At 39.7% G+C, this 17,818-nt stretch overlaps 1 protein-coding gene across 1 annotated transcript in view; it reads right to left on the bottom strand.

Moving 5' to 3' along the window:
- Positions 1–427: 427 nt before the first annotated feature.
- The window catches only part of RNF149 (ring finger protein 149), a 44,517-nt gene continuing 27,126 nt past the window's right edge, over positions 428–17,818 (bottom strand). Inside the window, exons 2-7 of the mRNA XM_075265091.1 lie at positions 14,820–15,070; positions 13,367–13,435; positions 10,088–10,170; positions 8,988–9,084; positions 4,055–4,250; positions 428–1,361 (exon numbers count right to left, since the gene is read on the bottom strand). Coding sequence (XP_075121192.1) covers positions 1,294–1,361; positions 4,055–4,250; positions 8,988–9,084; positions 10,088–10,170; positions 13,367–13,435; positions 14,820–15,070 — 764 coding nt within the window. The 3' untranslated portion in view covers positions 428–1,293. The remainder of the gene's footprint in view (positions 1,362–4,054; positions 4,251–8,987; positions 9,085–10,087; positions 10,171–13,366; positions 13,436–14,819; positions 15,071–17,818) is intronic.

Below are 17,818 nucleotides of genomic sequence, written 5' to 3'. Positions count from 1 at the left end.
AATAGAGGGCGCTGACTGAGAATGTGCAAGTCCATCTTCCATGATGTAATTAGAAAGACAGAGTCTCAGTCAAGCAAAACCTATAGAGGGCGCTCCCTTTAACATCATGCCAACCCTCTCAGAGACCTTTGTTTGCAATGATGCTGGGATTTTGCCAGATACATCGAAACAGCTGTCCTTGGCTGAGAGACTGTACTTGCATCTCTTCAGCTTGGCGCAGAGAGGACTGATCTGGTAGAGGTGAGAGGCTTAGAAGGGTTGGGGGGATATCGTCACTCCATAGGGAGAGATCACCATTTAGGTGTGTGGAGACTTATTAAGCCATGAGTGACGATATCCCCTCAACCCTGTCTTGAATAGGTCATGAAATAAACACAGATCATGGAAACAATTTATTACAACCAATAAAAATGCTTTAATTCAGCTTTTTTTATATTCTGCACAGTACATTATGTATTAATTATGTTATTTGCTTTAATTCTAAATGTAAACAAAACAAAACAAAAAATATTTCAGCAGCCTTTGGTCAAACTAATGAATGGGTAAACCTTTAACTGAGTCTTATGAGCATATCCACCTAAAATTGTGTAATTTCCACCCACAATAGAATCTGTTCATCACCGCAACCACACAAATTCCTGAGCTGGATCCAAAACAAAACAGAACATAGTTAACATTACAGGTGCCTGGATCCCTGAGCCAGATCCAACAGAACAAAAGTTGTTCATCACTGTAGATGTCCTGATTCCTGAGGTGGACCAAGTAGAACAGAATTTGTTCATCACTGCTGTTTATACAGAATTCCTGAGCCAGATTTCCAGAATCAGCCATCAGATATACTTGCTTGTGTATGAAGACGATAGGTTAAGTACCAGGCGGTCTCCTTCAAGTGCTTTGTTTGTAAGATTTCTTTACATGGAGTCTAAGTATACAGGAAGAGGGGCTAGCACGTAAGCCATCACAGATACTATCTAGTCCACTAAAAAATAAAAAATATGGAGACATTCCTTCAGCTAGAGGTTGTCCGTCACCTCCAGGAATGCATATATTCTGTAGCTAGACAAGAAGTGTGCCTTATGCCCCCTTAGCCAGGCCTTACACAAATATGTAACAAATGCCATGTGCATGTGCTTGAAAAGGGCCTGGATGTTAAATTAAATAGAATAATAATATAATAAGTATCCGGCAGTTATAAGCCTCTTATACTCTTCTCATAAAACCAAATGTCACTTCATGGCTTATATAAAACCCGTAAAATTTCTAGCATAGTCTATAGGGCTTTAATAAGGAAGGTTAGAGAGCAGTCGGCGTTCCAGAATTCTGTGCTTGTTCCCCGGATGCATCCTCACTGCCAGGATCATCTGTAGAGGAAAAGACATGTTACATGTCGTCTGTGTATTCACATGTATCACAGCTATATATACATACAACACTCTAAAATAGATCATAACATTCACAAGAAGTTGGATTTATTTTACTGTGTAACAACTTGGTTAAAGTAGCTGCAAACTGGCACTCATTCCAATATATATTCAGAAAATATACATATTCTAGGTTCTCTCCCATCAAACATTACAGTAGTCAGACTCCTTTATTGTAGGTTTATGTACTGCGAGACCTAGAAGCGAGGACACGCATTAACTAGAGACGCCTGTAAAGTATTTATTAGGGTAAATACTACTAAACATGCACATGACTACTGTACATTAAATGCAAAACAGCGTTTAGCAGCATCACGCAAGCATCAAACCCATTTACATAATCTTACAGGACACGACACCCAATTATTTTGAGCTGGACGGTTAAAATTACTGGAACTGGAACGTTAAACTTCCAGTAAAGCCTACTTTAATAGAGTCATTTGGTTTTACTTATAGCTTACTAGTCAAACCTATAAATCGTGCAAGCAGCTTTCAAAGGGTTTTTTTCCACAGGTAGGGGGGCGAATTAACATCAGCCCAAGGGCATCAGAGTAGTTGGCAATTTCTCTAATGGCTAACTGTTTACATGGGCTCTCAGCTCTGAAAGAAGGTAGAGGCCTGAGCAGGGGAAATCTCAACACCCCTCATTCCCCCCACCTCCTGCTCACAATGTCCATATGCCCTGTAATGGATTGCCTTAATGAGACAATCCCTTTAAGTGAAAGAAATCATGATTCTACTTTGGCACTCCCTCTTATGACATACATGATGCATTTGTTTGCATCATCTGTAGCAGCCCCAGAGGGAAGATGCAGTACAAAGCAGTGAACATTGGGATCATATTCACTTATGATACTAAAGTTACATTCACTAGAACCAGCACAATAGTTTTAATAGTCAAACATGCTTGAGCGAGAGTATGAAAAATCAATTTGGCCATCAAATATCAAGACCATGTCACATTGAACCTATATCTACAGCCATGACTCAGCCATGTATACAACTACATACTTATCCTATTAGAGGAAGGAATTCGGGGTTGTTGGGGAGGATCGTTTCTTCTTATTATTTTATCTGAGGATTGTATATAGAAGTATTCTTTAGGTGTCCAGGAGCTCAGCCACTGGCTATAAGGTAAATGGCTAGAGCAGAAGCCACCCTACTGTGCCCAGTCTGAAGAAGGACAAAAAGAGAAGTAAACTCCACCCCTTGTCTATGTCCCAACACTTCAGCTGCTTCCCAGCTGAAAACGGAATTGATCAGCAGGAGATTAAAGGGATGTTAGATTTTAAATAGGCTGGTGGAAGGTAAAAAAATGTAATTATACTCTCCTTTCCTCAGAGCTTCAGTGCCTCCCAGCACGGTACGGTCCTGCTGGTCTATTGTTATCTTTTGGTGGAAGTCCCTGTCGCATGTGTCTGTGAAGGACATGGGATGTCACTGCCTGTGATGTCCTGGGGTCACATCCTGATGTTTCTGAGACCAATCAGGTATCCAGAAGGGATTTAGGATGTCACAGCTGGCGAGGAGTTTCACTTCAAGAAGATACCAAAGCAGCAGGACTGGACCACGCGGGGAGGACACCAAAGCACCAGGGAAGTCATTCTACACTTGACTTCTCCTCATCAGGCTCATAAAGATGAATGGAGTAGAAGGGTGCCTGTGTCATCTTTGCTCCATGCAGACAGGTGGTGAGTATGCATGTGTTCCCAATAGGGAAAGTAAATAAGACACTGCCAGACTCCCTTGGCACGGCTTATTTTCCCTGAGAACAAAAGCACTGGCTATACTCTCTCCCCATTGCAAATGTTGAGTGGAATAGAGTTGAAATAACCTCAATGCACATTAGACTAATAAGCTCTGACAAAATCTGTGGGCTTGGCTGACAGTCATCTAATGGGTAGGCCACCTTAAAGGAGAGGTCCACTTTAAGACCAAGATTCAAAGACAAATGATATTGTCTATATAATAAAAACTTGCACAATTTTCCAATACACTTTCTGTATCAATTCAAAGTTTTCTTGATCTTGCTTTCATTCATTCGGCTTACTTTGCGGATAAAGATTAGTTCATTATCATAAGACATTTATGGTCCATGGTCATGTGATTTACGGTCCTTGGTCATGTGATGAGCACACAGGTGCACAGCTCGTTACCAGGTAGATATCTGACTACTATGCTGTGACTGTAACGAGCTGTGCACCTGTGTACATCACATGACCATGGACTGATTCTTATCCAATGGCAGTAAGCAGAATGATTGACAGCAAGCCGAGATCTAGAAAAATGTGAGAAATTAATACAGAAAGTAGATTGGAAAATTGTGCAAACAGTAAGATTTGTCTCTCAATATTGGTCTGAAAGTGGCCAACCCCTTTAAGTCCTTCTTGCCACACTGCAGTTTGTCAGTATTTTGAAGCTACTGCTCTGCTTTACAGAGATGGACATGCAGATAGCATTTTCCATCTGTTTGATCATCCCTCTATATGACATTTGGGTTTGTTACTGTAACACTAAAGTAAGCAATACAGAACAGGGAGATAAAAAAGAAACACATACAGCTACCAAGCAGAGAGAGAGACAGAGGAGCTCCGTTCTCCAGAGGACTGCCCTTCGCCCAGCAATGCCCTCACCTAGCAATGCTGTAGTCTCCCCTGCGTCTTCCTTGGCACTGTTACACTGCTGTAAAGTGTCTGCCGTTGAAGAACTAGGAAGGTTGTTTATTTCACTTCTATTCTCCTCTTGGGCAAAACTTAGAGTCCCAACAGAAAGGCTGCTGCCGGCGATTGATTCAGGCACGGGGATTTCAAGTGTTTCTTCTGGCTCCACCTGTAAGATATTTACATTTATTATAGAAGTAACCTAGAAACTGAATACTGTATATTACTGTATAAGAACTCGATGATACCCAAGATCTGAAGTTAGTTACTTGTGACTATTAAGAGTCAAATAGTAGGGTTTACAGGTCAATACACACCTTTGGCTGAGCTCACACAGAGTTTTTTGGTCAGGAATCATTCAGAGTTCTATTGGGAGGCTTTTATTTTGGAGGCTGATTTTGAGGCGGATTCCTAACCAAACTCCTGACCAAAAAAAACTTACTGAAAATCCTGAGCATGTGTTTATGTGATTTCATGATTGGATAAGTATTTGTGTCACATAAGCTGAAATATAGTCTACATGAGAAAATAAACATGGCCAGGTACCAAATGCATTACATTAAATTAAAGGGGTTTTCCAGTTTTTAAAAAAATGCTTAGAGTGTTCTAAAATAAATAGTTTATACTTCTCCAGCAATCTGATACTCAATCTCCTACAGGTCTCTGGCTGCAGCAATGACCTGCTATAGTCATACATTGCCTGCAGTAGTCATATGGCTGTGATGCAATAGCCATAGCTAGAACAGAAGTACAGAGAACAGACAGAGGACTATGTAGCATTGGAATGAGTGTGGCGTGGATCAGTAAGGTGTGCATAACTCTATATTTTATTTTAGTCTGTGTTTTATATATGTATTTAATTTAATAAACACCAGGACAACCCCTTTAACCTCAGACCCCAATATTCCTCCTTAAATCAAAAAGAACTTTCACTTTTTTTACTTTTGATTTTTCTCTAAAAATATTAGATTTTTTTTATCATAATCAAAGTTTCAAACTATTACACATACGTTTACCAATTCCATGTGGAACAGATCCATATTACAACACTAGAGTTATGCTATAGGGAGTATATACACCGCCATGTGAGGGAAATATATTTTTTTTGCATGTTATAATATAATGCTAGGTCATTATTCCGCTGTACTCTTCCCTGGTCAGACCACACCTGGAATACTGTGTACAGTTCTGGGCGCCTCAATTCAAGAAAGACATCGATATATTGGAGCAAGTCCAGAGAAGCGCAACCAAAATGGTGGAAGGTCTGCAAACCATGTCCTATGAGGAGCGGCTAAAAGAACTGGGATTGTTTAGTTTGCAGAAGAGAAGGCTGAGGGGAGATTTAATAGCAGTCTACAAATATCTGAAAGGTAGTCACAGTGCAGAGGGATCTACCCTATTCTCATTAGCACAAGGAAGTACAAGAAGCAATGGGATGAAACTAAAGGGAAAGAGATACAGATTAGACATTAGGAAAAACTTTCTGACAGTGAGGGTAGTGAGAGAGTGGAATAGGCTGCCACGGGAGGTGGTGGGCGCTCCATCAATGGAAATCTTCAAGCGGAATCTGGATAAACATATAGCTGGGATGATTTAGGAAAACCTGCACTCGCAGGGGGTTGGACCCAATGGCCCTTGAGGTCCCTTCCAACTCTACCAAAAAAAAAAAAAAAAAAAGTAAAAATAGGTTCACACTAGCGTTTGAGTCTCAGTTGTTCAGTTCCGCATGGGGACCCGAAAGAGAGAGACCCTGCGGAAACCCACGGACCTCAGAGACTATAATAGGGTCCATTGAGTTCCCATTGGTTTTATATTGATGTATATATTCTCCATAGAATAACCACCCTAGTGCTGTAATATGGATCTGTTCCACATTGCAGATCCCATTGTGAAACTTTTCTGTCCACCGATTTTAAGTGGAATCTGCGGTGGATTCTCAGTCTATCAGCTATGGAGAGTAGCCATTGGTCAGAGTGCTTGTATATGGGAAAAAAATATCGTGGCATACTCCATGAATCTTAAATACAGATTTATCAGATTGGACAAAAAACTACTTAAAAAGTTAAGATTTCTCTGTTTTCAAATAGTATTTATCCAGAACAAAATGGGTATATACTGTTACAATGAAGAAATGGTACCACATCCCATGTAACCTCAGATTACACATCTATACAGAGTGCCCCATATTTTCTGTTTAATATCTAGATCATGGTCTAGTAAAAAGAGGAGAGAGAACATAATACATTACTCTTGCCAGTTTTCCTCTTTGAACAGCAATGTGGGAGGTTCTGATGAACACTGAACATATGGAGTTAAGGTTTGGGGAAGATAGCACGGGATTCCTAAGCAATGGCTATCTCATACAATCTTCTTATAAAATGCCACTTCAAACAAGTTCTAAAACCATAGCTATTCATTGAAATCAGTAGGGCAGATGGCAGCAAGTTTCACCTGGAGGCAAATTTATTAGGGAGTTTTTTTGGGAACAGAACTTATTTTTATACTCTCACATGCTGTATTACACCATGTGCTCCAACCACCAGAACACTGGGGCCTTGTATCTACAACCACCTGAGCTCTGCACACAGAATGAGTACTACAAATGCCAATGTATACAGATGCACAAAAGCCCTGCGTAATCACTTTCTTCACAGACTTGTACAGAACAGTAAGTTACAGAGATCATCTAAAAATATTCAGACATTATGTTACAAAGATAAAAATAGGTCTTAGTACATAGTAAAGTACACATCCAAAAGTGATGATAATAATAACGAACTGTGAAACACCATGTCCTGACAGCTCCCAGTCATTTACATGTTCAAGTACAATAATGCTTTGTGCTCTTTATGTAACTCCAGGATTCATTTCATAATATGCCCTAGTTTACCAACTATTTTTGATGAGTGATACTGCCCCCTATGGGCATCATTGTTACATTAATCACAACACAGATTCAAAGCTTTTTTTTCTACTGAAAGACTTGTTCTCAGGCTGTAGCTGGTATTACAGTTTACCCCATTCACAGATCATAAAGGAGAATGATGAAATATATTCAAACAAGAGACTTTGTAATCTCATAGAACCAGTGGCGTAACTAGGAATGGCGGGGCCCCGTGAGAACTTTTGACATGGGCGCCAAAACTGACCTTCCCTCCCCACATTCCTGCGCACACTATTATGCCCCACAGTGGCCCCTGCACACAGTATTATGCCCCATAGTGGCCTCAGTACACAGTATTCTGAAAAGACCTCAGAGTAGAATAATGGTGCTTCTGGGGCCTGCGGTGTCACTTACAGATCTTGGCCCTTGCCAGGATCGGTAAGTAAATAGGACCCGTTACTGGATGGAGTAACTCCAACTGGTAACGGCATATTAAAAAACAAAAAAAACCTGCAGCGGTAGTGGCTGTCGCTGTGCCCCCTAATGTCCCGGACTCTGTGGCAGCCGCTACCACTGCTACCTCAGTAGTTACGCCCCTGCATCGAACCATATTTTTACTCAAGGTACTGAACACTGAAATTACATGATGCCTATTGCCACTATTAGACAATGGTTTTCCCACATAGACCCTTTTTAAGAGAACTCCACCATGATCTGATCTTGTGGGTATGGAAATCACATGTCTCACTAAACATTTATACAAGCATTAGAAGCTTGTTTCTAGGTAAAAAAAGAGGCTTCTGCCCTTTTTAAGCTGAAGTAACAGCACTTGCTATTGTCTTTAAAAGACTTGAATGTAATATACTGTATGTGTCTGTATTACATATATATGCACCCTGTAACTGTTAGAGCAAATTTTAGTTCAAAATAGAAATGTCATAATAGATGCATAAAGCATAGTTTTAAAACTTGGTAGCGTCTTTTTAATTCTCTCAAAGCAGATAACTCCATGCGTTGTATGGCAGGGGAGTCAATAAGGGGCCCACAATGGTAAACAAGCCCTTATACAACGTGGGTGTTATTGACCGTGGCATGTTACTGGTTAAATACCCTTGATGATAGTTACAGCAGAGATCTACTGCTTATCATGTCTGCTCAGCTCCTAAGTTGGAGCTATATACCACAACTGTACATATACAGTGCAGATTGTTAAGGACTTTGGCACTGTGCTTTGCATGTATGGTGCAGAGTACTAAGCAGTTATACAGGTATTCCCATCCTCTTATTTAACCTTGTAGCTTATGTTAACTAAAGAATTTTACCCAGTATATTGCTTTACTCATCTTGCTTGTCAGGTACTGCTGAACATGTTCATCTTTATTTACAGCTAGTTGCTTCGATTCCAGACTACCTCTACTATCTAGCTCCAGAGGTTGGGGTGGTGACGTCAGTCCCCGTTTCCAGCTACCTATAGTCTAGTCTTCATTGTTACTGACAGTTAATGGAGCTTTCTGTCAGTACTTCAAAGTGCATTTAGCTGCTGGGCCCTGATAAGCACTAGAACAGTGCCCATGTTTGCTGTGCATGTAAATCCAGAGATAATAGCGTGCAGGTTAGTTTCGGGAGCACACTTCTGGCATGATTTGTACATCACACAGGCTAAACCTGCCTATAAATTTGCCATTGGAACCAGTAAGTGGAGTGAAGAGGAGCCAGAAAAGCAGATGAAAACCTTAGATGAGAGAACCCCTTAAACTTTTATAAAGCATGTATGATGTATGATGTGCTCTAATGCATTTTTTTTTACACCTTCTTACAATTTAATCCAAAAAGTACTGCTGTTTGAATAAATGCACCTCAGGTTTTGCACCTCCGAATATAAAACACAAAGCACTGAAAGCTGTAAACATACAGTAAATGTATAGGCCACACAGAACACAAAAAAAAACATAAAAGGAGCAGCAAATATTAAAGCAGCAGCAGTTTTGTTACTGCCATACACTGTGGCTCTAATTGACTTACCCAGAATCCAAGAGCTTTAATAACATCCAGTTTACACATAGGACATGTCCTGTGTTCAAGCAACCAAGGGTCTATACACTGTCGATGGAAGATATGTCTAAAGAAAGTAGGAGTAAAAAAATAAATACGTCTCTATAACTATTGTATCAGACAGCAATTAACAATGTGTTTGATAAGGTTTGACTAGGAATGTAAGGGCTGGACTACATGATGTGTTCTAAACCTAGTTCCGGAGTATTATTTCATATTATGAGCATCTTAAGGAATTATTTTGTGTTTCTATAATATGATTCTTAAAGTGCAATAAAGTACAGTTCTACAGCTACGTGAAAAACATCATCTTGGACTCAAGGGTCTCAATTTTTACAGATTCCCCATACATTTGAATGTATGGAGAGATCTGTGGCAATGCCCAAAAATAAGACATGACCTATAGTATTCCGGTCCGTTACAATGTGAATATCTGCCCATTAAAAAAAATGCCAATAATTATCAATGTTGTGTGAATGCAGCCTAAGATATTGCTGCAACACACTCATAATGGCCACAGGTCTTACTAAGTTTTACTATGTGTGTATCAGTCAGTTAAAAAATTACATTTCTCTAATATTTGACTTAAAGGAGCTGTCCAGTTTAGAAAACCCATTTTCACATACCTTAATAGAGTATTTGAATTTAATAGAAGTGGGTTCACTGCCCAGGAGTTTCTTAGCCAGAGTGAAGAGTTGTTACCTAGAGCGTCTCTTGATCTGGAGACACTGACCTGTCTTACATTACACAGACAATCCATTCATATAAATAGGCACTGTGTAATACTAAACTTCCACTGAGGTGGCACTATAGGGAAATGAAATACTGACAGGTTCATCCATAGGATTACAGCTGATGCTGGGGGTCCCTGCATGTAAAGTGACCCTCTAATAAGTAGGAATTATCTAAAGTGGAGAGAGGGAGTGTACCCTCCACTGACTGCTTCAACTAAAGCTCGCATTTCTTGACCTTATAGATTAATGTGCAACAAAAAACATTTTTATTATATTGTAACTGTGCATGTAATGTAGAAATTATGGTGGGACACATAATGGAAATATAGAACATACTTGCATGGAAGGATGCGAACAACATCTTTGGGCTTGTAGCTCTCTATACACACTGCACAGTTTTCGGCTTCAATATCAATACCCTGAATAAATATTGAAAAAAAATTAAAAAAAATAGTGAAGCAATTCCATAATGATAACATGTCAGATTATTACATACGCAGAATTGGTTGCAAAAATGTAATAACAATAAGTAGTGAGTCACATCCTGCAGAGATTACACTAAAAATATTTTTAAGGACAAGCCCTGGATGATGCCATAAGCAATGGAAACCTTACAGAGGAACTTGTTAAGACTGAATCTATTCTAATAAAGAACAGAACTAGTCCATGAAAGAGTTGGAGGAGGATACAAGCGTACAAACAGCAATGCCATAGTTTGCCTAATGATTCAGTCCTGTTCCTCCCAATCACTCTGTAAATGTTATGAGATTTCTGGTTTCTAATTTTGTCGCGATAATATTTAGAAAGCAAATAAGTGATAAAAACAAGCCTGAGCCAAGAAACGTTGTAGTGTAATGTTATTGATAAGTTTTCTGCCGTGAGTTTATCATTGCAGTTGAAAGGTAAAAATAGGTCATTTCTAAAATGTATGTGGTTTATACGGCAGTAATATCACTTAAAGATGAACATGATTGCCTATTGTTGGACGTAACATACGTATTGAACATTTTATCACACTGAGGGTGATGATGATATCACAGAAACACTATTAACTGGAGATCATCAATCTACTAAATGCAGATGTCAGTTTATAGCTGTATATCTCTACATGGGTAAGTTCACACGGCAGAAACCTTTTCCGCCCTGTGACTTTTCTGCGCGGCTAGCCACAACGGGATGCTGATGCAGTGCATCCAGTTCCTGATCCTGAATAGGCCCAAATGAATGGACATCTCGCTTCTTTTTCCTGCTAGCTGAAAAAAATTGCAGGACTCTCACTGAAATGAATGGGAGATGTTTTTTGCAGGCAGATTTTGTGGTGGATTCTGCATCAAAATCCACCTGCAAAATATGTGAACATACCCTTAATAATCTGTGCAATCCATTAATCCAGCACATGTTCATTGAAATGCCTGACTGGGAGAACTTAGTTCGGGGGTTAACAGGTATTACATAAAGGAAGGTGTATGTTCTGGCAGTAAAGCAGCGGATACTCTATAATATAATTCATGTTATAATTAAAGGAATATTAAAGTGAAAATTGGTTCTTGATTTATATTTATTCATTATGTTAAGGATCGGCCCTGCATGCTAATCTAGAGGCATCCTATCACTCTGCAAAGTCTTGCTCTTAAACAACACTATATGAATACAATATTTCATGTTAGAGTGAGATTACTCGTGACCGAGGGAGAGAGCTGCTTCTACACTTTCCAAAGATGCCGTTCTTATTCTGCATTGCAGTTCTGCTTTCATAGAAATTCAGTACTCTATTCTTCTGCAAATTAGCAGGAAAGGACTTTGGGAGTATTTCTTCTCCTGCTGAGGCCTCGCTCTCCACTCTATTTAACCAACTCTAACAGCAGACATTGGGCGACAAAAGTGGGAGAGGTCGCTCAAGCAATTGGAAGGGGAGGAGGTTGGGCAGAAGTTAGGTGTGATTATTTAAAGCAGACAGTGAAGTCCCAACAGCAGAATAAGAAAGGCAACTTTGGAAAGAATAGAAGCAGCCCTACAAGGTACAGTCATTAATCTGATACCGATTTTCCTAATATAGACTCCCTTTAAACGCATCACAATGTGCCAAAATAGTGTCTCAGAGCCTATTAAAAGGTGGTGTAAGATACACCACATTTATCATCCAGCATTATTAGCCACAGTGATCAATCTGGCATATCTAAATTTATGATGTCCAACTATTAGTAAATCTGGGCCTCTATATATACTGTAATCTGTGATTATATTAATCTCAGCTGCATCACAAAGGAATGAATATTCATTGGGATAATGTGTTCCAACCAGTATTTAATTATATTGTACCGAAGACTACTGACGCTGTGATGAGTCACGACAATAGAAGAACAGGCAGAGACTAACTGTTGGATCACCACCTCACATCTAAACATATCTGCTTCATGGGGAAATTCCCTTATCTTGCAACTTTGAATTTTTGTTACCAGGCTAACTGGTACAGAAAAAAACGCCAATATGGATTTCTGAATTAATGGGGAGGAGGGTCCACATACTTATCAAATCCTGAATTTGCCAACTAAGGGCTCGTTCACATCTGCACCCAGGTGTCCGTTCTGCAGGTTTCCGTTTCCTGCATAAAACAGAGCAGAATACGGAAACCTGCAGGAGTCTCTCACCCATTCATTTGAATGGGTGAGAAAGCTGTCCGGCCGTGAGCAGCTGTGAGCGTTTTATGCTCTCCGCCGGACAGCTTTCTCACCCATTCAATTCTCTGTTTTTTAATCCGGACACAGAGTCGGACATGCAGTACTCTGTGTCCAGATTAAAAAATCCGGTTTCGCGATGGAGAGCATAACACACTCACCGCCGCTCATGGCCAAACCCGGTCTGTGCTTTCCGTCTTCTGGCATGCAGAAGACGGAAAGCACAGAACGGAGACCAGAACGCAGGTGTGAACCTAGCATAAGCCCAACAATAAAAACATTAAATCACAATCAAACCCCTCTACAAATACAGAAAGACAAAAACACCCCAAAACGTGTATGTGTGTGTAAAAGCAGTGAACTTAAACAGATTTTTTCACAAAATCAAGTTACCCAGGGCCCATAGGATGGGGGAGAAGTTTCAGATCATAGGTAGTTCAACCGCCCAGACCCTCACTGATCAGGAGAACGGGGGACTTTCATCCCTATTAATTCATCATCTATTAATTTCAATAGTAGTGCCACAGACAGCCAAAGCACAGTGCTCAGCTAGCTCTGGAGCTCCCAATAAAATTAATGGAGGGATGCACACACAGGCACACCACCACTCCTTTCAGAATGGGAGATGAAAGTCCCCCGTTCTGCTAATCAGTGGGGATAACTTGAATTAATGCGAAAACCCCTTTAAACGCAGTATCACTATTTTGTACTGTAAAGAAAACACACATATGTAAAGGCAAAGCACAACTGCAGATACCTAGTGGATTTAAGATTTGTCAAACTACAGACAGTTTTGCTTGATCAAATACAAAGAACTATACTGCGCTCAAGGCAACTGTAAATCTTAAGTTTTTACACGCTTGAAAGCCAATATATTGAAAATACTGCAAAGGAAAAAACCTTCCCATATCACCTGCCCGGTACTATAATATGTGCTTACCTTCTCTCCTCTCTTTACTCTATGCAGCTGAAGTTGGCTGATGGCTTTTTTGGTTTCTTTTCGGTTACCCTTTGAACAGAGTACAGAAAAGTAATAAACAGTGAACACATTGTAAATCATTTCATCTTATGATACTATATATACCTACACATGGTTCATAAAATAAGACGCAAGTTATTGTATGAACAACAGTTCAGTTTAGTCACATAGTAAATACAGGGTGTGAAAAGGTACAGTATCCAAGTTTTATCTATACACTACACAATGGTTTCCATTGGTGATGTGGCAGATGTTTAGGCAATAGTCCAGACACGTGGCAGCGTGTAGTCACAGGTTTTTCAGAACCTATGGTTAGGGGTCAGGAGTGATTCTCTAAGTTCTTGATGAAGCCCCACAGAGAAAAGTCACAGGGTGTTAGGTCTTTGCATCATGGAGGCCAGCACACCACTGGGGAATTGCTGTTTCCGGTGTGAATGATCCAGCATTGTTGTAGGATTTCAATCTGGCATCGGCGTGCAGTTTGCCTGCTCATTGCACAGAACAAGTTCCCTCATGTGTTGAGAGAAAAAAAAAAAAAAAAAAAGAGAGAGACTTTTGGCAATTGATCTTCCCAGTGAGATAGAAAGGTGGCTTCATCGCTAAACACCAGCCTACTGTATAAGTGAATTTGTCCTTTTCCAAATGGCCCTGCAGGTTATTGCAAAAGTCACAACATTTCAGTTCGTCTTCTGGCCTGAGCTCCTGAAGAAGATGAAATCTGAATGGCTTACAACGCAGACATTTTGTAAGTTATGCCATACTGTGATTTGTGGCACCTGTAGTTTCATACTAGTCAGCCTGATGAACTTTCTAGGACTTTACTCTTACACAGATTGTTCACTGCCTATTTGGAAGAGTCTGGGTCGCCCAAAAACACACAGTGGTTTTGAATAGCTTCACCCAACACAAAATGAAGCTTCTATGTGGAGCACATTTACCAAATTTATTCTCAAAGTTTCGCTGTACTGTCACAACAGATTCTTGCAAATTCCAACACACAAAAAGCTTTTTCTTGCTTTGATGTCACCATCTTTTGTTACACTATGTAAGCATAGTTCACATTTGGCTCTTGAAAAATAAAAGTTGTGCTGTTATAGGTTGTTATGGGCAATAAGCCATGTTTGCTTTGCTTTTCAGTCACTAGCCATTTACCACGCATGTACTACTACAGGCCGCAGCTTTTGCGCCAATTTTATTGAATTACTCTATATAACTGAAGCTGGCCACATACATTAGATGAATCCCAATTACAGCAGTATTGGCTGATAATCTTAGAGCATGAGGGCCATTTAACCAGTTCTCCCACATCAGAGGTCAAGGAATATAATGGTTAAGTATCATGGTGGTACTTGGCAGTGGCTTATAGAAATACTACAGAAATACTGAGAAATGATAGAATGGAAGTTATAGTCACCTGGTTTCCATACTGAGCTCCAGTATATAGGAAGCGCTGGATGTAGTAGAATATTAACCAGGCCAGAGATATGATCATCATTGTGATGAAGGCAATGGCCACAAACACCACAGACTGACCACTGATGAATTCCTGGACATGCCTGGTACCCACGGTAATGATCATCTTTACTGGTATATTTCTTCTCAGAAGTTCCATGATATCCATTCCTTTGGGGTAGCCAACCATTATTACCACAGTATTACCTGTTCCTGCAAGAGACAGCAAACAATAGTAATCAATAAGAAGTGCACAATAACAGCACAGCAGTGACAGAATGGAAAAAAACGGATAGAAATGTTGATTATATGAATATAGAGGTAATAAGTTATTCAGCACTACAAACATACTGTGCAATAGCAGTCATATCCAAGGACAACATTTTGAAGAGCAGGAACACTTGACCCTTGTTTGTTTTAGGTATCACTAAACACTAATATATACACATTTGTTTTTACTATAATTCTATTTAAAAACAAACAGTCACCCTCATTCTTTCCTGAAGCCAACTTTCAGGCTCTGGATATCAACCCAAAATGTCAGAATCCACCTTCAGAACAGCTCTAGAAAAAAAAATCCAGTGCAACAACAAAGGCGCCAATTGCCATTTTGCTAGAGACACTATTTAAACTGTTCACATACACGTATAGTCTGCTTTCTATTTTTGGATTTGGAGTATTGGCTACATTGGTTAGACTGTGATGTTAGACAATGTAGGTGTATAACAATGTACTTTTCATACCGGTATGCCAACTATTATACAACTATTCTCAGTAGTAAGACTGATCTAGCCTGGATGAGATGACTCTAAGCTATGCTTACAGTGAACACTAATATTGGTATCTGAGCTATTTGATGAGCTGAACAGACTTGTTCTGTCTGTATTTCAGGACAGACTTCATAAGAGGTTTCTCTGATCTATCAGACAATGGGACTTCTGTTGAGTTGGGCGACACAAGAGCTGGTAACTACATATAGTTATGTGCTGACACAGGGAAGAAACTGCAAGCTTAGAGTCTAGGAAAGAATAATGCACGTAGGAATATAATGAATAATAAAGTCATGATAACACACCACCAAAACTTACATTGCCATCCAGTCTTATGGAAGACAAACATAAACCACTTTATTGACGTTGTATCATCTTATTTAACAAGACATAAAAAGTCATCAGTTTACAAATAAAATGGGCATCAAAAAAATAACTCCACCCAAAACACACCATGATTTCCCTCCTCCACAACTAAGATCATAAAAACTTGGGTCAGTTAAGATCTCACATTGCCGAAAAAGCTGCCTTTTTTTTCTTCAGATAGTGCTGTATTCTTTTGAGTCAAAGCACATGCAAATGCTACATTGGAACTATCATTTAGATGTTACGTTATCATGGATTTATTTAAGCCATTTTAGTAACAAACTGAATGTAAAAGGGAAAAGAAATCCGTAGCAAATGACCTATACTCACTGCAAACATTCACACACAAGGTTTTGGGGGATTTTTGATGAAAAGCTTCCTAGACTTCTATAGTTCTTTACCACTTGATATGGAGGAGTGATATACAATGGCGTTGGCAACAGCCGTTTCGCACCAATACAGGTGCTTTCTCAAGCCTAGTATGTGTTACATTTGTTGCCAACGCCATTGTATGTCACTTCTCCCTTCTGGCTCTGTTTTTAAATAATATGCTTCAATAAAAGTTTAAAGAATTTTTTAAGAAAAAGACTGTCATTTGGGTGAGTGTCCCCTACTTTTTTCCTCTACAAAGTTTATGCTATTTTGTCTCTTTTTGGGCTGTTGAGCACCATCCTGAAGATCCCCATGTGACGTGTGTGTGTGTGTGTGTGTGTGTGTGTGTGTGTGTGTGTGTGTGTGTGTGTGTGTGTGTGTGTGTGTGTATATATATATATATATATATATATATATATGCACACACACTATGTCGGATTTTTGGAACGTGGAGCGATAGTGCCACTGTTCTCTTCAGAACTGCAAAATAAATACACTTATGATTTAGTAGTATCACACAATGATAATCCAAGAACGGTGAAGGTTTTGTAGCTGCACTTTAAACATGGAAGCAGCGGTATCCATACATTAGGCCACATACACTTATACTTGGAACCATAATTCAGTAAACTCAATATTCTCCATAGCTCTTCATGGCACATCATGAACCCAAACCAGTCCTATGATTCATTAGATAAAAACACATAATAGTTAATAAAAGTTAGATAAGTGGGAGTTTGACTTGTGGGGTCACCATGGTTAATGGTTTCTATAACATAGACCAATTTGTAAACTTATTACTGCAGGGTACACCTGAAAATGGTTTCCATTTGTGGGATCTCCTAATACCAGTCTTGCCTCAAGAAAACTTTATGCAGGAACATGTAAAACTTATATAATTAAGATTATAAATCTATAATTCTTGTCCATTTCTTTTATTTCTCACAGATACATGGCCCGCAAATCAACTTAACATACGAGTATGTGATCTACACCCAGACCCCCAAACAGATTAGCTGCTCCAGAAAAGGCTGGGCGACAGAAAGCTATAGCAGGGCTAGTAGGCAGCACCCCCTCTACTTCATAGTAGTGGGTTCGGGGAATTGCAGCATCGTTCCCATTACTTGAGTAGAAGCAGTCTACTTGCTCCCTGTCAGCTGCTGCTGCTTCCACCCCTCAAACATTGCCAGAGCAGCTGATCTGTGCAGGATTCAGGTGTCAGACCCCTACAGATCACATACTGGTCACCCATTCTGTAGTTAGGTCATCAGTAGAATAAACTGGTATTGGGGCTGGACAAGCATTTTGCAAAGTTTTTGTTTTTTTAACAGTTTGCCTTCGCTATTTTATGACTGACAGGTCTTGTGGTTGCTGTGTCCTGAGAAACCCCAGATCAGAGCTCAAGGAACCCTACTTGACACATACTATCTGTAGAGATCATGTGATCCTTTTA

This window comes from Leptodactylus fuscus, chromosome 2 (assembly GCF_031893055.1).
Source record: "Leptodactylus fuscus isolate aLepFus1 chromosome 2, aLepFus1.hap2, whole genome shotgun sequence".
Taxonomy (NCBI): Eukaryota; Metazoa; Chordata; class Amphibia; order Anura; family Leptodactylidae; genus Leptodactylus; species Leptodactylus fuscus.
The sequence above is the reverse complement of the archived record's forward strand: the minus strand, read 5'-3'. Positions and strand labels throughout refer to the sequence as shown.